We start from the raw sequence: 23,859 nt of genomic DNA on the forward strand, positions 1-23,859 counted from the left end.
AGACAAAGAAGGAAAAACCCAACACCCAACCCCAACCAAACAATTTTCCCTTGCAACCGCTGCAACCGTGTCTGCCTGTCCCGCATCGGACTTGTCAGCCACAAACGAGCCTTCAGCTGACGTGGACATTACCCCTCCATAAATCTTCGTCCGCGAAGCCAAGCCAAAGAAAAAGACAATACGGATTTCTTTTTCAAATTACATTTTTCACTGTCTATTGTTTTTTAGATGGTATATTCCTAATGCAGGTGTCTTGGTTAGGTATTGGAGAGTGAGTTTCAGTCAACCAGAAAATTTGCATATCCAACATCCATGATCCCCATCGGTGCCAGATAATGGAGATTCTACTGTATTCTCTTTTACCCCCACCAATAACTTGTTCATCACTGATATTAGGCTCAGCAGTCTGAAAAAACACACGAATGCTGGAGAAACTCAGCAGGTCAAACAGTGCCTTTATGTAGCAACGGTAAAGATACATCACCAACGTTTCGTGCCTGAGCCCTTCATCAAGGTGTGAGGGGACATGAGAGATGTCTGAACAAAAGGGGGAAGGGGAGATAGTGAGGGTGAGATGTGGAGGTGGTGGGGGGGTGAAGAGGACAGCAGGAAGGGGGAGGAGGAGTCTAGGTGGAGAGAGAAAGAAGGTGGGAACTGGAATGACTAGTTAAAGGGGGAGGGGGGAAAAAAAAGCAAGCTGATTAGCAGAATGCAATGAACTCAATGTTCATACCCTGGGGTTGGAGAGTGACCAGACAAAAAAAATGAGGTGTGGTTCCTTCAATCTGCAGGTGGTCAGGGTGGGATAATGTGAAAGGTCTTGAATATGCATGTGAGCTTGAGAGTGTGACTCAGAATTGAAATGGTTGGCTCTGGGGAGGTCACTTCTATTAGGAACAGAGGAGGTGCTGGGTGAAGCGATCTCCTAATCTGTGACTGGTCTCTCTGATGTAGCAAAGGCCAGATGGAGTAAATGAGTTCTTTGGAGGTACAGGGTGAAGTGTTGCTTCTCTTGAAAGATTTGTTTGGGATCAGGGTGGAAATTGGCTACAAAATTAATGAAATTGATGAGGTCATCGCAGGTGCAGGAGGCTGCCCCACGTAGTTGTCAATTTATCAGAGGAAATGTTTGGGTGGTTGGGGGGGGGGTCTTGTCTGTGTCGGTGGTGTGTATGCACTCACCCAATTAAGACTCGGAGACATAATGCTTTCTCATCCTTTACTTCTATTAGACTATCCTGGTTAGTCTACAGATGGGTTCAGTCTATTTGGAAAGGTGACATCATGACATGGGCATTATGATGTCCAGTAGAGGGCGGGCTTATACCCAACATTCTTCCCCACCTTGCAGTAATGCTGACTGGGCCCCTTAGAACTAATAAGATTACATCGGGCACCAGGACTACAAGTGAGAATTAGAATATATCTCATGAGTAAATATAATTATTAAAGGGAAAGTATTTAATAATAATCAGGGCACATAGACCTTAAAGCATTCAGGTGGTCTTCTTTCTCTTTTGGACTGCCTCGGCGAGGGACCCATAGATAGTCAGGTCGATGGTCGAGTTGGTGGCAACTGCCCGTCATCACTGCCCTACTAGCTGCGAGTCTCAGTTACTGGACTCCTCACTGAACAACTTGGCTCCACGACCATCTCTGCCCACACCCCCCCCAACTCGGTCTGAGGAGTGGGATGGTCGGGGCAGGCCACGGCAGGTATGGTTCCACCTCCTCCAGTTCATGGACCTTAGTGTCAGTCAATGCTCGTAATTAGTCAATTCGCTTCCACAATCTGTCCCACACTAGAATAGGGTATGAGCAGGGGCTCAATTTTTGTCAGATTACTCCTACCCACCATGGGTCTTTATATTGTCTATAACCTTGTACCAGAACTTTCTCGCCCACTTCCAATGTTCTAAGTGAGGTCTATGGTGATGCTTTTTTTTTGTATACTTTTGGGTTTTTTTTTGTTTTTTTTGGCAATCGGAGACCCAAATCTGGATGAACTGTGGACAGCCTGGTCCACAGGTTGCAACCAAACATTAGATCTGCCAGGGTGCATTTTGTATTGGAATGTGGCGCGTTTCTGTACCTCAATAGGAAATCTGCGATTTTGTGTGTCCAGGAGGCATGTTTCATGGTTTTCTTTTTTTGAATGTTTGTACAAAACATTCTGCTTCCCCATTAGTACTTGGGTGATAGGGTGCAGACAAAATATGTCTGATATTGTTGTCGCGCATACATTTTTAAATGTTCTGATGTAAATTGAGGCTTATTGTCTGCAACTAATTCATGACGCAATCCATAAGTGGCAAAGGTAGCACGTAGACAGTAAATCGTGGGATCTGCTTTGGTATTTTTCAGCTGTGAAACTACTGGCCACTTGGAGTGTACGTCCACAGCTACTAGGAAAGTTTCACCCATGAATGGTCCAGCGAAGTCTATATGAATCTGATGCCAGGGTTTGGATGGCCATTTTCATGGGTTAGCTTCGGCTTGTGGCATTTTTGGCTGCATTGCATTCTCTTACTGTTGTTTCCATGTCTCTGTCTATGGAGGGCCACCAGACATTTATCCAGGCCAGTTCCTTCATTTGTACCATTCCTGAATACTTGTGATGCAGTTTTGATAACATGGTAGTTTGCCATTTGGCTGGAATAATTGTACAGGTACCCCAAAATAAAACATCCTTCTTCAACTGATAGTTCATGGTGGCGTGTGTGGTAAGGTTTTGGATCTTCTGGAATGACTTCAGATTCGGGCCACCCATTAAGGGTGAAGTATAGGATCTTGTTTAATGTTGCCTCTTTTCGGGTTTCCTTTGCCATCATCTGGGTTGTAATGGGCAGTGGTGAAGTTGTTCTTTCTTCTCGTTGTTCTGTCTTGGGTAGCGGTTATGTGTGATAAGGCATCTGCATGGCTGTTGAGTGTTCCTGGTTTATGTTTTATGTCATAGTTAACACGGTGCTAGTAGCATGGCCCATCTTTGAATGCTGGCCGCAGCCAAAACTGGTATACCTTTGTGTGGCCCCAGGATTAAACTAAGAGGCTTGTTGTCTGTGATCAGGGTGAATTTTTTTCTATAAAGATATTGGTGGAATTTTTTTTTTTTTTTTAAAATAAACACACCAAAACTATTGCCAATCCTTTTTCTAGTTGGGCGTAATTACGTTTGCTTGTGGTTAAAGTTCGCGAAGCATACACTACTGGTTGCTCACCTTTTTCTGTGATTTGGGATAGTACCGCTTCTAGTTCCCCTGTGAATTATCCACAGCTAGTGTAACTTATTTACTCGGGTCATAGTGGATCAGCACCTTAGTTGTTGACTTTAGTATTTCCTTTAGTTGATCGACTGTTTTTAATTTCTGTGTTCCAATACTATGTTTGATCTTTCTTGAGTAATTAATTCGTTCAGCAAGCTGCATAGCATAGTCATATTATGAAATAACATGCCATCTCAGCCCTTCAAGTCCATGCTGGTTCACTAAAACAACACTGATAGATCCCCCTGCCTATTCTCCACCCATAACCCTCCAACCCTCTCCTATTCATGTATATATCCAGCCTCCTCTAAAATGAAAGAATTGACTCTGCCTCAACTATTTCCTCCGGAAGATTATTCCATTCAGCCACCACTCTCTGAGTGAAGAAGCATCCTCTAATGTTTCTCCTAAAATGTTGCCGTCTCACCCTCAACTTGTGTCCTCTTGTTTCAACCTCCTCTGCTCTCGGGGGAAGAATCTACTTGCATCTAGTCATCTATTCCCTTCATAATTTTAAACACCTCTATCAAATCTCCCTCTCAACTGTCTACGTTCCAAGGAATAAAGTCCTAATCTCTTCAATCTTTCTCTGTACTCTAGGTATTTTAAGACAGGCAACATCCTTGTAAATCTTCTCTGCACCCTCTCCACCTTATCCATATCCTTCCTATAATTTGGAGTCCAGAATTGAACACAATACTCCAAACCTGGCCTCACCAATGCCTTAAACAGTGGCAGCATCACTTCCCAGCTCCTATACTCTATTCTATGATTTATGAAGGCTGACATACCAAATGCCTTCTTAACCACCCTGTCAACATGGGAATCCACCTTCAAGGAACCCTGCATCATAACTCCAAGGTCTCTTTGTTCTTGTGCATTCCCCAATGTCCTCCCCTTTACTACATATGCCCTATTTTGATTACATTTTCCAAAATGAAGCACCTCACACTTCTCTGCATTAAATTCCATCTGCCATCTTTCAGCCCAATTTTCCAGACATACCAAATCCCTCTGTAATCCCTGAAAACCTTCCTCGCTATCCACCACTCCCCCTATTTTCGTATCGTCTGTGTATTTATTTACCCAGTTAACCACCCCATCATCCAAATCATTAATATAAATTATGAACAACAGAGGACCTAGCACCGATCCTTGAGGCACGCCACTCGTCACAGGCTTCCATCCTGACAGACAGTTGTCCACCATGAACCTCTGCTGTCTCTCCTCCAGCCACCTCTGAACCCATCTTACTATTCCTCTATTAATCCCTAGTGACTGAACCTTCCTTACTAACATTTCATGTGGAACCTTATCAAAAGCTTTGCTAAAATCCAGATAGACTACATCATCTGCCTTACCTTCATCCACCTTTCTTGTGACTTCTTCGAATAACTCATCAAGTTTCGTCAAACATGACTTCCCCTTCACAAACCCATGCTGGGCACTCCTCATCAATCCCTGCCTATCCAGATATTTATACACACCATCTCTAAGAATACCCTTCATAACTTTCCCTACCACCGAAGTCAAACTTACAGTCCTATAATTACTTAGCCGACACCTTATGCCTTTTTTTAAACAACAGAACTACATTAGCAACCCTCCAATCCAGTGGCACCACACCCTCCTCCAGTGATCGTTGAAAAATCACTGATAGTGCCTCCGCTATTTGCTCCCTGACCTCCCTTAACATCCTGGGGAAAACCCCATCAGGACCAGGAGACTTATCCACTTTTATTGACCCTATAAGCTCCAAAACCTCTCTTTACTAATCCCTATCTTTTCCATAACTAAGCCATTTGCCTCACATAGTCCAATGTCCTTTTCATTCGTGAACAGAGATGAGAAAAAATCATTTAATATCTCTCCCATCTGATATGGTTCTTCGCACAATTCACCACTTCCAGCGGTCCTATTCTATCCTTAACCATCCTTTTAGTATTCACATATCCTAAAAACCCTTAGGATTCACTTTTACCTTATCAGCTATTGACACCTCATACCTCCTTTTTGCCTTTCTAATTTCCTTAAGTTTTTTTCTGCAATCTATATAATAATCTTAACCATTTTTTGCTTCTTAAATTTAGCATATGCCCCCCTCTTATCCCGAACCAACTTCCTAATTTTTTCAGAAAACCATGGTTGCCTTGAACTTTTGGCCTTGCCTTTCGATCTGACTGGCACGTAAAGATCCTGTACTCTCAATATCTCTTCTTTAAATACCCTCCAAATCTCCTCTATATCCTTTCCAGAAAAAAGATCAGCCCATATAATTTTTTGCAAATCCCTTCTTATTTCTTCAAATCTAGCCTTCCCCCACTCGAAGACCTTCAACCTCGGACCTGACCTATCCCTTTCCATATTTAAGTTGAAGCTAACAGACCCACGATCACTGGATCCAAAGTTCTCACCAACACACACTTCCGTCACCTGCCCTATTCCGTTTCCTAACAATAGATATAATACTGTCTCCCCTCTAGTAGGCACCTCAACATACTGCTGTAAAAAGCAATCCTGAACACATTGTACAAAGTCTAAGCCATCCTGCCTCTCACTGATATGTTTCCCAATCAATGTTAGGAAAATTGAAATTCCCAATTATCACAACCCTCTTTCTACTACACATCTCAGCTATTTCCCTGCACATTTGCTCTTCCAGTTCCCTATCCTCTTTTGGCGGCCTATAATATACCCTATATTTGTAGCCTCACCTTTCTTATTTTTAGTTCAAGCCACCATGAGCCGCCCACAATGAGTCCTCCAGTATATCTTGCCTCAGCACCGCTGTAATATCTTCCTCGACCAGCAACGCCACACCTCCCCCTCGTACCCTGCCAATGTTTTCGGTAGTGATTAACAAGTCCGAGGAAGGACTCTAATTCTGATTTGTTGGTTGGGTATTGGGCCTTGCGAACTGCTTCTGTTCATGCTGAATTAATTCGTACCCCCTCGTTGTCAATTGTAAACCCAAAATATGTTACTGAGGGGCCCATGAAGACCATTTGTCCTTTTGTAATCGTATATTAGCCTGTTGTAGTCTGGTTTTAAAACCTTTTCAAGGTTTTATAAGTGTTCACTGTCGTTTCGGCCCGTGATGATGATATTATCTAGGTAACACCCAACTATGAGTCCATGTAGTAATTTGTCCATTGTTGCTTGAAAAATCACAAGTGCTAATGAAATTCCGTAAGATATGCATGTATAGGTGAATAGATGGTTATTGATTGTCACATATTCTCTGGATTTTTTTTTAATCCAATTCTATCTGTTGATATGCTTGTGACAAATCTAGTTTTGTGAATTTTTGCACTCCTTTTAGTGCTTGGAACAACTCTGCCTTGGGCAATGGGTGTTTGTGTATTTTGAGCGATGGATTGATGGTGATTTTGTAATCACCGCAAATGCGAATATCACCGTTTGCTTTTCATATGGGTACGATGGGCGCTGCCCAATTGCTGTATTGTATTGCATGCCTTCATGTTTTAGTCTATTTAATTCAGCCTCAATTTTCCCTTTCATAGCAAATGGGATTGTTCTGGCTTTGAAGAATTTTGGTTCTGCATTATCTTTTAATTGCAGTTTGGCTTGAACACCTTTGGTTTTCCCAATTCTTGTTGAAAAACCAGTGCGTGGTTGTTGAAGACTTGGTCGAATTCTGGCTGGAAGGTGTCTGTGTGGTTTACATTTAGCATTGAACCAATTTCAAGCCAGTCTAGGGGAATGTGTTGTAGCCAGTTTCTTCCGAAAAGTTGTTGGTCCCTGGGTATCTACGATGTAGTGTTTTTGGTTGCCGTTGTTTCTATCGTACCTGAACCTTACCTTTTCCAAACACTTTGATTCTGTCTCCTGTAAAAGATCTTAGAGTTATTTCAGTTGCTTTTACCAGGAGGCATGGTAGCAATCATTCCTTTACAGGTAACGGTACTAAGGATACCTCTGCACCTGTGTCTAACTCCATCTTCATGGGATGTCCGTTTATTTTTAGCTGTATAAAGATTGCTGTGTTTCCTTCATTTATTTTCAGATGTGTAATATCTCAGGAGCTGAAATTTCAGGAGCTTCAGTGCTCCGCCACTCAAGGTCAGTCGTTGGGCTGTTATCATCATCGTTGCTAGGTTGCCTCTCTCGCTCTGCAATTGTTTTGACTTTAGCTGCCAGTTTATTTGCAGGCCACCTGCGCTTTAGAAGCGGACATTTAACTTTGATATGTCCTCCTATGGCTGCATTTAGAATTTTTGAAGAAACAATTTTCTGTTCGGTGGTTGTATTGGTGGGAAGACCTCCCGACCAGCAGGTCTGGTTGACCCACATCCAAGTTTTTAATCTGCCATTTTAGAGCTGCAGGCAGTTCTGTATCTGTCTTGATCCATTCCTAATCTTTTTGCCTTGCTTGGCAATTTGCCAACCCCATCATTAATCTGTCTCTCAGTGCTTAATTTAGAAACTGCTCAAAATGACAGAGCTCCGCCACTTTGCACAACGATGTCACGTATTCACTTATTGTTTCTCCTGGTCCTTGTCTCCTTTCATAGAATCGTTGCCTTTCTGCCATAACTGGTGGTTTGGGGCTTAAATGGTTCCTTCGAACTGTGCATAATTCGTTGAATGTCTTCATCCCTGGGCACATTTGCGGTTTACTGGACCTTCCACAATATTGTGGTTACGCAGCAGTTAAACCGTTCTATGTAGTTATCCCAACTTTCTTCTACTTTGTTGAATTCCCTAAACTTTCCCTCCACCATCTTGGTGCACTTTCACTTTGATCTTTTGGCAGAAATTTGTTGGGGTTTGTTAGGTAGTTGTTTTCTACCTTTCTTCTGTTGTTTTCCTTCTCACAGTTGGTGCATGGAGTATGTGTAGAGTTCATTTTGTTCCTCGTCACCACTGTTGTGTTTGCATTCACACAATTAAGACTCAGAGGCGTAATGCTTTCTCATCCTTTACTTCTATTAGACTAACCTGGTTACTGACACACAAGGTTTTATATATATGGAAGGGGGACATCATGACATGGGCATCATGATGTCCAGCAGAGGGTGGGCTTATAACCAACAGTAGGTTTGTAGGATGTTTTACTCCACAAAACCCACAAACAGGGAGGCATAGCTGGGACCCATACGGGTACCCATAGGAGTGTAATTAGGGCATTCAGACCATCAAGTCTGCTCCACCATCTCATGGCTGATTTACTCTTCTTTTCAACTCCATTCTCCTGCCTTCTCCCCATAGCCCTCGATTCCCTTCCTGATCAAGTTAAAGCTGAACATTTGCCATCTTCCTATCTTCTAGTAACTCACCCATGGCTATCAAAAATACAATATACTCTCCAGGGCTCCTACAATTTCTTCCCCAGTCTCCCACAATGGTTTAAGATAATTTCTTCCTTCCTAGTTTCTCAATCACAAAACACGAGTTGGTTGCTCCAATAATAACTCAGTTATAGGTGTAGTGCAAGAATTTTATATTCATCACCAGCAAACAGTGGGGACTGTATAATCTGAGCATTGTTAACCCATACAGCAATTTCATCTGATAGTTTCATACTTTATTTTCACAGTTGACACGAAGCAATAGAAAACTACTCAATTTCTTGGACTGCAACTGAACTTCTCGTATATATGTATCTTGATTCTTTGTATTTTGACAAAATGTTTGTTTTCTTGCACGTTCCTGCATTCAGTAAAAGCATAATACATGCAAGTATTTGTTCAAAATAACTAGAATTATAAATTGGAGGTGCAGAAAAATAATCAGCAACTTATTGCAAACGAAGATACTTAATGCACAATTTTGTTTTACAATCCATGAAAGAGGCTGGTTATTTAAAATACAAATAAATGCAAGTTACGCATAAGGTTTTCTTCCTCAGGCATGCATTGTTACCCTAGAATGTAACTCTCCCTCTGCTACATATACATTTGATGGACATCTGATCAGTCAAAATTTAATTTTAATTAATGTCTTGTATCAATATTCTACAACAAAACTTAGAATACAAATATTCTGGAAACTTACCATCCATATCCCCTGGTATGGACTCTGGGCCCTTCTTAACACAACAGCATACAGCTGGAAAAGGAAACAGTCAATATTCAAACCCAACAATTATGCTACAAAACTGAACTTAAGAAGGTGGGGAGGTAGTTGGGATCACATTTCTCATTTATATACTAAATGGACTAAATCCTATCCCTAGATTCATGTATTTGCTAATAGTAATGGTGTTACAGAGACCAAACGTATGAATTAAGGTAGAGGGGATGCGGAAGAAAGCAGCAACATAATGAAAGAATCAAAAGACTGAATACTATCCGACCAACACAAAAATGCTGAAGGAATTCAACAGGTCTTGCAGCATCCATTCCATATATTCGAGCCCTTTACGGTATGAGCCAAAAATCGGGCAAGTGCTTGAATTTTGATTTTTACCCCAAATTTTCAGCATCAAAACCCATCAAATGTTCTTTCTCTGTGGTTCAAATAAGCCTTAAGTTGATTTGATTAGAACTGAAAAGTCCTCTTTGATAACATGCAATTCTCTATATTCAATCGATTTGCAACCTCTTCTCTGCATCACTTTCTTCGCACAAGAAATTATATTCCTTACTCATTAAATCAATGGATTCACGAGTGAGAAGGCGGGTTAGTTGTTCATCCAACATTTCTTGGGACTCTGGATTCTCTTCAGGTCCACCACTTTCAGCCCTAAAAATTAATTAGAAAACAGTATAACCTTCAAAGGCAAAAGGAACACAAATTTACATTACAGAATTTAAAACAAACATGCATTTTAATTTTAAAAAAATACTTGGAATGAGGCATTGTCAATAGTCAGGATTTAATCACTGCACTCAAGATAGTGGAGATGAGCTAACTATTTGAACTTCTGCAGTTATGTTTTTCCCCCAAATGAAATTTGTCATATTATGATAGGGAGAATAATCAGGATTTGGATCTACCTTCATACTTGTGGTTTCTCCATTATATTTGCCAGTTAGAACAATACAGAAATTGTAAGGGAATGCTGCCTGCTATACATTTCCACGTACATGCTCATCCATACATCAGAGGCAGCCAAGGCAGGGAACTAGTGCCTGTTGAAGGTGTCTCTCACTGCAGCATATTACACCAACAGTGCACTGCACAAATATTTAGGATAAGAGATAGAGGCTAATCAAGCAACATCTTGGATTAGTCACACTTCCCAATTGCAGTTAGAGCAGGAATCAAAAAGAGGGAGCCAAAGCCAATGTAACTGAAGCAAGCTGTAGAAAAATGTGCAATATGTGCTAAAATAACAGCAAAAATTAGAAGCTAATTTAGACAATTTTTAGCTTGTCTGAAGGATTCAATTATAGAATTTGGACAACTTTGTAAAAAAAATTTGTAACAGAATTTCATCAAGCTGTTACGAGTCCAGAGGATCCCAAAACCCAGCAGCAACAGAAATTCACCAGACGAATGGTTATTTATTTTAATTTTCTTTAAACAAAAACAGGATCAAACTTTAACTTATTACTATTAACTTAATCCCCTTCCAATTCTAAGCGCACATGTATGTAATGTGTATTGTATATGTCCAAGAAAATTATTTGATTCACAGTCTATCTCACTTCTCACTCATCCAAATTCACCAGTATTAGGTAATTCTATACTGTGCAGATAATTTAACATTTATGAATTTTCACCAGGCTCTGGTGCTTAAGGGTAAATGGTTACTGCTAAGGAAGGTTCTCATTGGTTTCAGAGACATTTGATGCTCATTGGACACACACAAACTGATTCCCTCCAATCAGCCACTTCAGTGTCTTGCCAAAGAAACTTACCCCATCATGGGTTTTCCAAATGATAAGCTCTTCTTCAGGGCCACCATAGATTTCTCTTGTTTGATTTATTTCTGGAGAAACACTCTCTAGCCAGCCATTTCCTCTTGCAAGGACTACAAGGGTTTTTCAACAGGCTGAATTCAGAACTCACAACCCATCTTCAAAATGGGGTTTTCAACAAGCTGTCAGCTTGCCATGTTGCAGCCTCCAAAGAGCTACCACAGAACTGTAGTTCCCATCCCCTCCCATCCCCCTCCCATCCCCCTCCCTCTCTCTCCCTCTCTCTCCCTCTCTCTCCCTCTCTCTCCCTCCCTCTGCTTATGAAAACCACATGAGCCCTCTTAGAACACCCAACTGCAACCAGACAGATTGCTGACACCAGAATCAGTTTCCTGATCCTGGCCACCAATCCATTTGCACCTGCTTCTGAAGTTCCTTCCAAAGTAGTTTCATTGTCTTTGCAAAGGCACTGGTGCCTTAATGTCCCACTTTCAGCAAAGCTCTTACATTTTAAATGAGATAGATGTCTTTGTGAAGTCTCCCACACATTAAACCTCCACAATCCATCTCAGACATATTTATATACAATATATAACCCGTAACATTCTCCCCCTACAAAGGGATTTTAAATCTGGAGTTAAAATTTTGTTATAACTAAACTGACTTCACAATCACAATCACAACAGTGATAACATTACACAATGTATAATATGTTATAACAATGTATCCCAAACTTGAGTTTATATTGCTTTACATCTTGAATTTTAATATGTTGACAAGCAATCCATTATTACATTATTTGTACCTCTGATAAGATTAAATTGCAGATTATATTCTTGCAATATTAAATTCCAGTTTAACAATCTTCTGTTTTTATTCTTCATTTCATTCAAAAACTCCAGAGGATTATGGTCAGTAAATATCACAACTGGTTAATGTGTACCCAGATACACGTACCCAGATACACATCAAAATTCTGCAGAGCTTGCAGAATTATCAAGACCAGTTCCTTCTCAATAGTGGAATACTTCCTTTGATGAACATTGAATTTTTTTGAAAAGTAGGCAACTGGATGGTCAATTTCATTATGTTTTTGTAACATAACTGCACCTGGTGCCCCCTCACTGGGATCCACTGCTAAAGAAAATAGTCTGTCAAAATCAGATTTTAAAACAGGGTAAATTTCCTAAAGCTCTCTGACAAACTTTCATCCATACAAATTTCTTCCCTTTCTTCAAAAGATTCATTAAAGGAAGAGCAACTTGTACAAAATATCTGCAAAATTTCCTACCATTCCTAAAAACCTTCTCACTGCTTTCTTGCCATTGGGAATAGGAAATTTGAAATTGCATGCACTTTAGTTTGAATAGGTGCAATTTTGCCTGACCAACTACATGACCCAAGTATGTCACAGTAGCATGTCCAAATTCACTTTTTACCAAAATTGACAATTAAGGTTGCTTTGGATAATCTTGCAAATAATTTGTCCAATTCCCTCAGATGTTATTCCCATGTGTCACATTTTGTGATCAAGCCATCAATATAAGCATCTGTATGTGTCAAACCTTGGATTACCGAATTAATCATCCTTTGGAATATTGCAGGGGCATTTTTCATGCCAAAAGGTAGCACATAATGTTCGTATAAACCAGATGGAGTTACAAAAACCAAAATATTCTTTCCTCTCTCAGTTATAGGCACACACCAGTTAACTTTTCAACAAATCCACTTTAGTAAGAAATTTAGGTTTCCCAATTTTATCATTACAATCAAGAATTCTAGGAATAGGATAACCATCTGTTTTAGTTAATGAATTAACCTTCCTGTAATCTGTACAGAACCTAACAGTTCCATCTGTTTTAGGTACCAGAACACAAGAACTCCAATATAAGTTTGAAGGTCTAATAATATCATGTTTCAACATATATTCCATGATTTTACTCTTCTGAATGTTTATTCTATATGGGTGTGGTTTTATGGGACTTGCCTCTCCCACATCATAATAAATCACTGATGTCCTTTTTGGCACATCAGGAAACAAATTTGTATATTTCAAAAGTAACTGTTTCAACTGCATCTGTTCATGTGATTTAAAATGGCCCAACTTTTCCTTCAGATTTTCCAAAGTTGCTGAGTTAGACAGGCGCACAGGAACCAAAGTTTCTTTAAGGCTACCCTCACAAGATTCTGTTTCTATAACCTTATGATCCGTAACTTCTTCAAGCCTTAACACCTCTGATACAGACTGTTCTCCACTACTTTTATCCTCATAACAAGGTTTCAACATCTGGAGTGTTTATCACATAATTAACATCATTCAGTTTTGATCTCACTTTGTATGGTCCAGAAAATTTCACTCTCAGAGGATTGTCATGAGTTGAGAACAAAATTAAAACTTTACTTCCTATTTTAAAATTCCTCACTTGAGCTTTCTTGTCAAATAAATGCTTCATTTTACTCTGAAACACTTCTAACTTCTCGAGCCAAAGTTCACACTTTTTGTAAATGATCTTTAAATTTAGAAGCATAATCCAGCAAGTCCAACTGTACATCTTCATTAACCTACTTTTCTTTTAACAACATTGAAGGTCCTCTAACCTGATGTCCAAACACAATTTCAAAAGGGCTGAAACCTAATGAATCCTGCACAGACTCTCTTGTTGAAAATAACAGTAAATTAATACCTTTGTCCCAATCTTTCCCATTCTCCAGAGAATAAACCCTCATCATATTTTTAAAGAGTAGAATGAAATTTTTCCAAAGTTCCCTGAGTTTCAGGATGGTACACAGATGAAGTGATCTGTTTAATTCCTAACTCATAAATCAACTGCTGAAACAACCCGGACATGAAGTTACTTCCTTGATCACTCTGGATCTCTAAGTTACCCCAAAACTTTATTTTTTTTTCCAAAGCCTTTGCCACTATCTTTGCTTTAATATTTCTCAATGGTATAGCTTCTGGAAATCTGGATGCCATACACCTAATTGTTAACAGGTATAGATTCCCAGCTTTTGTTTAAGGCAGGGGTCCCACACAATCCACAATAACCCTAGTGAACGGTTCCCCAACAACCAAAATAGTTTGCAAGGAAGCTACTGGAGGACCCTGGTTAGGTTTCCCCACAACCTGACAAAGGTGAAATGTCTGGCACCAATTCACAACATTGTTCCTCAAACCAGGCCAGAAAAATTGTCTTAAAATCTTATTCATGGTTTTCTTTACACCAAAATGACCACCCAAAGGTGTACTATGGGCCAAATTTAAAATTTAATTCCAGTAACTTCTAGGAATGACCACCTGATGAATCACCGCCCATTCTTCATTTGCAGTAACATCATGAGGTCTCCATTTCCTCATTAATAATTCACCCTCCAAGTAATATCCACAGAGAATTTCCTTAATCTCTTCCTCATTAAGTCAACAAAATCAGAATTTGTCTTTTGCTGCCCAATTAACTCTTTCCTTGACACCAGAAATTTTGACTCTCACATTTAAACTGCCTTTTCTGGTCTCTTTCAGAAGTAAAGGCAAGTCTCTAACAACTGGATCGTCCTCTGCTCTCATAATTTTCTTAGACAAAAACGTTGTTACAGCAAATGGAGGATAAATCTCACAATCTTCTTCAACCTCATCCTTACTAGATTTATTTGTTAATCTCAAAACTGACCCAACTTTATCCTCTGCCAATCATTCCCCAATAAAAATGAGAATCCTTGAATGGGTAACTTTGAAATAACTCTTACTACAACTGATCCTTTAACAAATTCTAAATTCAATACTATTTTGTGTAGAGATAATAACTCTGCATCACCTCCAATCCAAGTCGTCTCTCCTGTGTCTATTTTTTGATCAAGAGTAAAAACATTCTCCAATAACAATGATGGGCAGCTCCAGTATCTCTAAGAATCTTAACTGGAATCTGGGAATTTCCATCCTTTACTGAATCCAAGCCCTCTGACACAAAAGGTTTAAATACATCCATAACATGCTTACCAAGTACGTAACATCTGTTCTCATTAAATTCAACTGTCTGAATACATGCTTCTGTTTAATACCTCCTTTTCTCATCTCTTTTTCAACACTAAACAATTTGGAAGGACATGACCAAGTTTCTTACAAAAATGACATACAAATCCAGAAGTTCTGTCCTTTCCCACCTTACCATCTTTTCTCTTGACATTCTCCACTAACTTAACTAATCTGTTCCACATTAACTCTCTGAAAATGCTTACCGCACTGAAATTTGCTTTTGTGAATCAGGGCATATTCATCTGCTAACCTAGCCGTTTGTTGCCACGTCCCCATATCTTTCTCATCCAGGTATAATTAAATCTCATTTGGAATAGACCTTTTAATTTCCTCAATTAATATCAATTCTCTTAATCTGTCAAAATCATTATTCATTCCTTTTGAGGTGCACCAACCTTGAGCAAACTCCATATAAGATTGGTTCCATGTTTAAACCAAACTCCTAAATTTTTGTCCATATGCTTCTGGAACCAACTCATAGCTTTCAATCTTTCTCTTCTTTGGCTTGGCTTCGCGGACGAAGATTTATGCAGGGGGTAAAAAGTCCACGTCAGCTGCAGACTCGTTTGTGGCTGACAAGTCCGATGCGGGACAGGCAGACACGATTGCAGCGGTTGCAGGGGAAAATTGGTTGGTTGGGGATGGGTGTTGGGTTTTTCCTCCTTTGCCTTTTGTCAGTGAGGTAGGCTCTGCGGTCTTCTTCAAAGGAGGTTGCTGCCCGCCAAACTGTGAGGCGCCAAGATGCACGGTTTGAGGCGATATCAGCCCACTGGCGGTGGTCAATGTGGCAGGCACCAAGAGATTTCTTTAGGCAGTCCTTGTACCTTTTCTTTGGTGCACCTCTGTCACGGTGGCCAGTGGAGAGCTCGCCATATAACACGATCTTGGGAAGGCGATGGTCCTCCATTCTGGAGACGTGACCCATCCAGCGCAGCTGGATCTTCAGCAGCGTGGACTCGATGCTGTCGACCTCTGCCATCTCGAGTACTTCGACGTTAGGGATGTAAGCGCTCCAATGGATGTTGAGGATGGAGCGGAGACAACGCTGGTGGAAGCGTTCTAGGAGCCGTAGGTGGTGCCGGTAGAGGACCCATGATTCGGAGCCGAACAGGAGTGTGGGTATGACAACGGCTCTGTATACGCTTATCTTTGTGAGGTTTTTCAGTTGGTTGTTTTTCCAGACTCTTTTGTGTAGTCTTCCAAAGGCGCTATTTGCCTTGGCGAGTCTGTTGTCTATCTCATTGTCGATCCTTGCATCTGATGAAATGGTGCAGCCGAGATAGGTAAACTGGTTGACCGTTTTGAGTTTTGTGTGCCCGATGGAGATGTGGGGGGGCTGGTAATCATGGTGGGGAGCTGGCTGATGGAGGACCTCAGTTTTCTTCAGGCTGACTTCCAGGCCAAACATTTTGGCAGTTTCCGCAAAGCAGGACATCAAGCGCTGAAGAGCTGGCTCTGAATGGGCAACTAAAGCGGCATCGTCTGCAAAGAGTAGTTCACGGACAAGTTTCTCTTGTGTCTTGGTGTGAGCTTGCAGGCGCCTCAGATTGAAGAGACTGCCATCCGTGCGGTACCGGATGTAAACAGCGTCTTCATTGTTGGGGTCTTTCATGGCTTGGTTCAGCATCATGCTGAAGAAGATTGAAAAGAGGGTTGGTGCCAGAACACAGCCTTGCTTCACGCCATTGTTAATGGAGAAGGGTTCAGAGAGCTCATTGCTGTATCTGACCCGACCTTGTTGGTTTTCGTGCAGTTGGATAATCATGTTGAGGAACTTTGGGGGACATCCGATGCGCTCTAGTATTTGCCAAAGCCCTTTCCTGCTCACGGTGTCGAAGGCTTTGGTGAGGTCAACAAAGGTGATGTAGAGTCCTTTGTTTTGTTCTCTGCATTTTTCTTGGAGCTGTCTGAGGGCAAAGACCATGTCAGTAGTTCCTCTGTTTGCGCGAAAGCCGCACTGTGATTCTGGGAGAATATTCTCGGCGACACTAGGTATTATTCTATTTAGTAGAATCCTAGCGAAGATTTTGCCTGCAATGGAGAGCAACGTGATTCCCCTGTAGTTTGAGCAGTCTGATTTCTCGCCTTTGTTTTTGTACAGGGTGATGATGGTGGCATCACGAAGATCCTGAGGCAGTTTACCTTGGTCCCAACAAAGCTTGAAAAACCCTTGCAGTTTGGCATGCAGTGTTTTGCCGCCAGCCTTCCAGACTTCTGGGGGGATTCCATCCATACCTGCTGCTTTGCCACTTTTCAGTTGTTCGATTGCCTTATATGTCTCATCCAGGGTGGGAACCTCATCCAGCTCTAGCCTTAGGGGCTGTTGAGGGAGCTGGAGCAGGGCGGAATCTTGGACTGAGCGGTTGGCACTGAAAAGAGATTGGAAGTGTTCTGACCATCGGTTGAGGATGGAGATCTTGTCGCTGAGGAGGACTTTGCCGTCTGAGCTGCGCAGCGGGCTTTGGACTTGGGGTGAGGGGCCGTACACAGCCTTTAGAGCCTCGTAGAAACCCCTGAAGTCGCCAATGTCCGCGCTGAGCTGGGTTCGTTTGGCGAGGCTAGTCCACCACTCATTTTGGATCTCCCGGAGTTTGCGCTGAAGATGGCTGCATGCGCGACGGAAGGCTTGTTTCTTCTCTGGACGGGACGGCTTTGTAAGGTGAGCCTGGTGGCAGCTCGCTTCTTTGCCAGCAGCTCCTGGATTTCCTGGCTGTTTTCGTCAAACCAGTCCTTGTTTTTCCTGGAGGAGAATACTGCTTGTTTAACAGTATCATAATTTTCCACTTGCTCTGTAATCAAACTAGAGTATGCAATTTGTGCTTTTTCTTTTGGCCATCTTGAGCTCTCAGCAACCTTTTCAAAAAGCTGAAAATATGTATCTATATCTCCCTCATCAAAAGGAGGAATTAGATAGATTTACCTACTAGTCAAAAACCTCTCCTCAGGAGTTACAGCCTCAATTATCTTACCTCCCTCCATCTCAATTTTTAACTTCTCTAATTGTTTGCCACTGTCTTTGCTTTAATATTCCTCAATTTTTTCTAAGTTATATTTTTTCTTTCATCATTCTCTCTTGGCTTTTCGACTTCCTCTCCCTCATTTTTTTGTCCCTGCAATTCAAACTCTCATTTCTCTTTCTTCTTCCACCCTCAATTTTTCCAATTCCAATTCAAAAGATTTATCCTCCGGAAAACTGTTCAAGTCTTTCTCAAAAAATTTTCCCTCACCTATATATTTTACTATGTATTTGTAGTTTCCTCATCCGATGCTTGATCTCAGCCAGCTATAATTCCTTAGCAATGACCATCAATTCCTCTTTTCTTTTTTCTCTGCAGCTCTGCAGGTGATGAGTGCAACAAAATTGTACTAACATTCATTGCTGCTGTTTTTCCACACACACAAGCTTTAAATTAGCTTGAAAAAAAACAATTAACCAATAAATCACAAAAACTCTAAAAGTTAAAATCCCAAAACTCCAAATATTTCAATCCAAAAAGATGAACTCCCACTTTGTTACAAATCCAGAAGACCCCAAAACCCAGCAACAATAGAAATTCTCCAAGTCAAATGGTTACTTAAACAAAAGTTGCTTTTAATTTTCTTTGAACATAAAAACAGGATCAAACTTTAACTTATTACTATTAACAAACCCCTTCTAATTCTAAGCGCACGTGTATGTAATGTGTGTTTAAGTTCAGAAAAGTTATTTGATTCATAGTGCAATCTCATTTCTCACTCATCCAAATTCACCGGTATAAGGCAATATTTATACTGTGCAGAGAATTTAACATTTATGAATTTTCACCAGGCTCTGGTGCTTAAAGGTAAATGTTTACCACTCAGGAAGGTTCTCGTTGGTTTCAAAAAGACTTGTTTCTCGTTAGACACACACACAAACTGATTTCTTCCAATCAGCCACTTCAGTGTCCTGCCCCATCATGGGTTTTCCAAATGATAACCTCTTCTTCCGGGTCACCACAGAGTTCATCTTGTTTGCTTTATTTCTGGAGAAACACTCTCTAGCCAGCCATTTCCTCTTGCAAGGACTACAAGGGTTTTTCAACAGGCTGAACTCAGAACTCACAACCCATCTTCAAAATGGGATTTTCAACAAGCCTCTAGCTTGTCATGTTGCAGTCTCCGAAAAACTACCGCAGAACTGTAGTACTCCCTCCCCCTCCCTCCCTCCCCCTCCCTCCCCCTCCCCCTCCCTCCCCCTCCCTCTCCCTCCCTCTCTCTCCCTCTGCTTGTGAAAACCTCACGAGCCCTCTTAGAACACCCAAATGCAACCAGACAGATTGCTGACACCAGAATCAGTTTCCTGATCCTGGCCACCAATCCATTTGCACCTGTTTCTGAAGTTCCTTCCAAAGTAGTTTCATTGTCTTTGCAAAGGCACTGGTGCCTTAATGTCCCACTTTCAGCAAAGTTATTGCATTTTAAATGACTTGTGAAGTGTTACTCTGTTTGTGAAATGACCTACACACAAACCCCCCACCCATTTATTTCTTTTAAAGACATATTTATATGTAATATATAATATACCTCGTAACAAAAACTAAATCCTTATCTGTGCCAATATTTCCACCTTGCAACAAGTTATCAATATACAAAATATATCTGTATTATATTTAGGAATACCTAAGCAATAATTAATTTGGCTTTGGATCTTGAGTCCATTTACTTACTCTAATAGGCCTCTCTGGTTGATGACAACCCATTTGCCATTCAGTCTCTGGAAGAATGAAAAACAATAGTGTAGAATAATACTGATTCATGGCAAATCTTCAAACATGAATTATAAACAGGCTTAAATGGAGATCCGTGTAAAGGCCTCCAACAAACCCCCCCCCCTCCCCCGCAATAGTATTGAGGCGTCTTTCACGTTCAAGTCCCAGAACCATCTCCTCTTTAGAGTGGTGCCTCATAATCACGTCCAACCACAGTGGCTCCAACTCATGAATGCCTGCCTAATGAAGAACACTGTCACCCCACCATCAGCATCTAATGCCCATCACACATTTTTCCCACTTCAGACCCAGCTTCCCTTACATTACCTTCTTGACTACTATTCACACCCATTTATCCCATCTCCCTTCAATCTGCTCCTTCTGTATCAGATATACTACCAGCCTTTCCATTAGAGCAATACTGAAGGAGACACTCACCAATTGTTCCATGGGCCAGTCCATCACAAACTACATATAGGGCCTCATGTGCAATACAACTTAGCCGTCTTAAGGCAATAGTGACCTAACAAGCCCAGCTGTGTCAAAGAATGTGCAGCTTTGGTATTTTGAATGCAAGCAAGACATTTTTCTACCATTGCCAAAAAACACAGGAAAAAGATATTCCCAAGCACACTCAGCATTCCCATTCCCCAAAGTCCCAAATTGACCCAACATGGCCAATCTTGCAAGCCAAGAGCATTCTGGACTCAGGGAGCTAGGACATAAACAGTGACTAAGCAATACAATATGGGTGGGCACAAAAACTAAAAAAAACACACCTCCCCAAGCCAAATTCAGTAAAGGCACGACAGGCTATTGGCCAAAATTGTCAGTTTTTCAAAGCTTCTGAAACATCCCTAATATTCAGAAGCATTCAATGGAATTAAAACATTTCAATATTAATTTTTAATAAAATTGCATTTAAAAATATTTTAAACATTATAAAAATCTTAATCTTTCCTCTAGTTTAACTACCAATCGAGTTCAACAGTTGAAAACAAGGAGGTTGAAAAAGGAGAGACTTAGCAGATAGCAGTTGCTTGGGCATGATTTCTTACATACATGACATCACATACAACCCTAAGATTCCATTTTCCTGCGGTAACAGCAGAATTACCACTAATTGGTCATGCAAAAAATAAACTGTACACAACATAAACAAATAAAAGAACTGTAAACAGATAATGAATGTAAACAAACTGATTGTGCAATACAGAGAACAAAAGAAAATTAATAAAGCACACAAGAGTCTTTAAATAAGTCTCTGATCGAGTTTGTCATTGTGGAGTTTGATAGTGGAGGAGTAGCAGCTGTTCCTGAATCTGATAGTGCAAGTCTTGTGGCTTCTGTACCTCTTTCCTAATGGCAGCAGCGAGTCTTCAACAGTTGAAGACAGGGATTGAAAAAGGAGAGACTCAGCAGATAGCAGTTGATTAGGCAGTTGAGTTCAACAGTTGAAGACAAAGGAGATAAAAAAGGAGAGACTATTGTTATGAGCAGGGGCAACTCGTGTCATTTGAACAATTAAAAAAAATGTTTGATATTTCTATAATATTCTGCTATTTTCCCTTAAGAGCATATTTAGGGGATAAAGTGGGCCAGACAATGACTTTATTAAAGTGTAGTGATGTGGAGACTTTGATTTAAAAAGGAAATACAAAGAAATTTACTTCAGCAATGTATTTACTATTTCAAACAGGAAGTCCTAATAAACAAGTTAAGACAGAGATGATCAAAACTGGTCTGATTTATGCTGGGACTGTATGATCAATACGTTAAATAAAAGATATAGAATGGTGTAATAAAATTTTTTTGCACCAGTTATATCTCACACCGCAAAAATTAAAATCAGGCATTTTGGATCAAAGGTTTAGGTGCGGTGAGGAGATAAGAATTTTTTTTTTTACATTCAACTTGGGCACGTTCCAAGGTAGGACCTTTTTGGCTAGATCTGGGGATTTTTTTTTTTTTTTTAAAAAGAGCAAATTATAGGAATCCAATTTCCAGAAACCAGAATTATTCTTATTGGGGAATATTGCTACTATAAGACTCAAAATGAAACTGTCCCAACATCAAACAATATTTGTTAAGATTGCATTGGCAGTGGCCAGGAAATGTATAGCAATTACTTAGAAGTCTGATTCACATCTAGGTATAGCCCACTAGAATGTGGAAATGCATAGTTGTGTCCCCCTGGAGAAGATTACATAACTTAACAAATAAGTATGGGATGTTCTTACAAATATGGCAGCCATATTTGCAAAATGCAGGTGCAAATTTTAATTGTGTCCCAACTCACCCACGAGACCCACATTATTACCCCCCTTGAGATCTAAATAAATTTTGAAAATGTGAAATTTTGTGGGGAAAACGAGACTTTGACAATCCCGGTTTCTTTTTTTTTTCCTCTTTTCTGCATCTCTGTATTTCTTTCTTTGGGGTCTATTTCTTTACTTTATTCACTATTCACAAGAGGCTGGGGGAGATGGGGATTAGAGCTATCATGTATCAAAGATTATTAATTTAACTCTGTATTCAACTTTTACTGTTTTGTTGATTCCATGTTTGTCATATAAAATTTAAATATTCAAATAAAAAGGAGAGACTCAGCAGATAGTTGATTGGGCAACAGAGTTCAACGAAGACAAAGGAGGTAAGCAGTCATTGTCAAAGTGAGCTGAGTCACAGTGGGAAGGCTTTAGCTCAACAGGCTTCTTTGGCAAGAACAGGCAAAAAGTGAGGAACAGTCGGAGTTGAAATCGGAAAGGGTCACCCTATTAGAGAAACAAAAAGGATTCAGCAGGTAGGCACAGGTAAGGGTCATTTTTTTTTAAGAAATTGGAGCTGGATTTAGATGAACTCCAGATTATTTGGGAGGCAGAGGGAGTGATAGACAGGAGTTACAGGGACACTATCACACCTATGAGGCAGGAGGAGGAGAGATGGCGACAGTCAGGAGAGGGAAAGGAAACAGGAAGGCAGTGCAGGGCACCCCTGTGGCCGTCACCCTCAATAACAGGTATACCATTTTGGATACTGTGGTGGGGGGGAAGAAACAACCTTCAAGAGACAAGCCACAGAGATCAGGTCTTTGGATCCTGTGACTAAGAAGGGAAGGAGGAGAAGAGGCAAGCTGTAGTGATCAGGGGGAAAGATAAGAAGTTCTGTGGAAAAGATCGAGAATCTCAAATGGTATGTTGCCTCCCTGGTGGCAGGATCCATGTTATCTCAGATCGAGTTCATGGCATTCTCAGGAGGGAGAGTGAACAGCCAGATGTCGTTGTCCATGTAGGGACCAATGACTTGGGTAGAAAGGGTGAAGTTAGAAATAGGAGGATAATGCAGCTTAACATGTGGCTTAAGACATGGTGTAGGAGGGAGAGCTTCAGGTTTCTGGATCATTGGAAGGGAAGGTGGGGCCTGTTCCATCTGAACCAGAGGGACCAATATCCTTGAGGGAAGGTTTGCTAATACTGTTTCGGAGGGTTTAAACTAAATTTGCAGGGGGACAGGAACCAGAGTGCCAGTGCAGATAGAGGAGTGGAGAAGGGAAGAGATAATGTTAAAATTGCATGTACTATTAGAAATCAATGGCTTGAATGTGATGGAAATGTTCTCAGGTGGATCTATTTCTATGCAAGATGTATTATTGTAGGAAAGGCAGGTGAGCTTAGAATGTGGATTGGCATTTGGAATTATGACATTATGGCCATTAGTGAAACTTGCTTTCAGGAGGGGCAGGACTGGCAACTCAATGTTCCAGGCTTCTGTTGCATCCCGCGAGATAGAATGGTTGGGGTGGGGGGGGGGGGGGGGGGAGGGGGGAAGAATGGCATTACTCATCAGGAAAAATATCACAGTTGTGCTCAGGCAAGACAGACCAGAGGGCTTGTTCACTGAGGCTATGGGTGGAGCTTTTATAGACCCACCCATAGTCAACAAGAATTGGAGGAGCAAATCTGTAGAGATAGCAGACAGCTGTAGGAAACAGGGTTGTGACAGTAGGA

The 23,859-nt window shown here is 40.8% G+C and overlaps 1 protein-coding gene and 1 long non-coding RNA gene across 2 annotated transcripts in view; one reads left to right on the plus strand and one right to left on the minus strand.

Moving 5' to 3' along the window:
* Positions 1-23,859, minus strand: part of LOC138760435 (exportin-5) — a 175,784-nt gene that overhangs the window by 23,270 nt on the left and 128,655 nt on the right. The window contains exons 26-28 of the mRNA XM_069931026.1: positions 19,811-19,857; positions 9,874-9,971; positions 9,282-9,335 (exon numbers count right to left, since the gene is read on the minus strand). Coding sequence (XP_069787127.1) covers positions 9,282-9,335; positions 9,874-9,971; positions 19,811-19,857 — 199 coding nt within the window. The remainder of the gene's footprint in view (positions 1-9,281; positions 9,336-9,873; positions 9,972-19,810; positions 19,858-23,859) is intronic.
* LOC138760437 (uncharacterized) lies at positions 1,350-11,896 on the plus strand. The gene is made up of 3 exons (XR_011355600.1): positions 1,350-1,716; positions 7,291-7,346; positions 8,824-11,896. It is a non-coding gene; the product is annotated as an uncharacterized lncRNA (long non-coding RNA).

This window comes from Narcine bancroftii, chromosome 4 (assembly GCF_036971445.1).
Source record: "Narcine bancroftii isolate sNarBan1 chromosome 4, sNarBan1.hap1, whole genome shotgun sequence".
In the NCBI taxonomy this organism is placed as follows: domain Eukaryota; kingdom Metazoa; phylum Chordata; class Chondrichthyes; order Torpediniformes; family Narcinidae; genus Narcine; species Narcine bancroftii.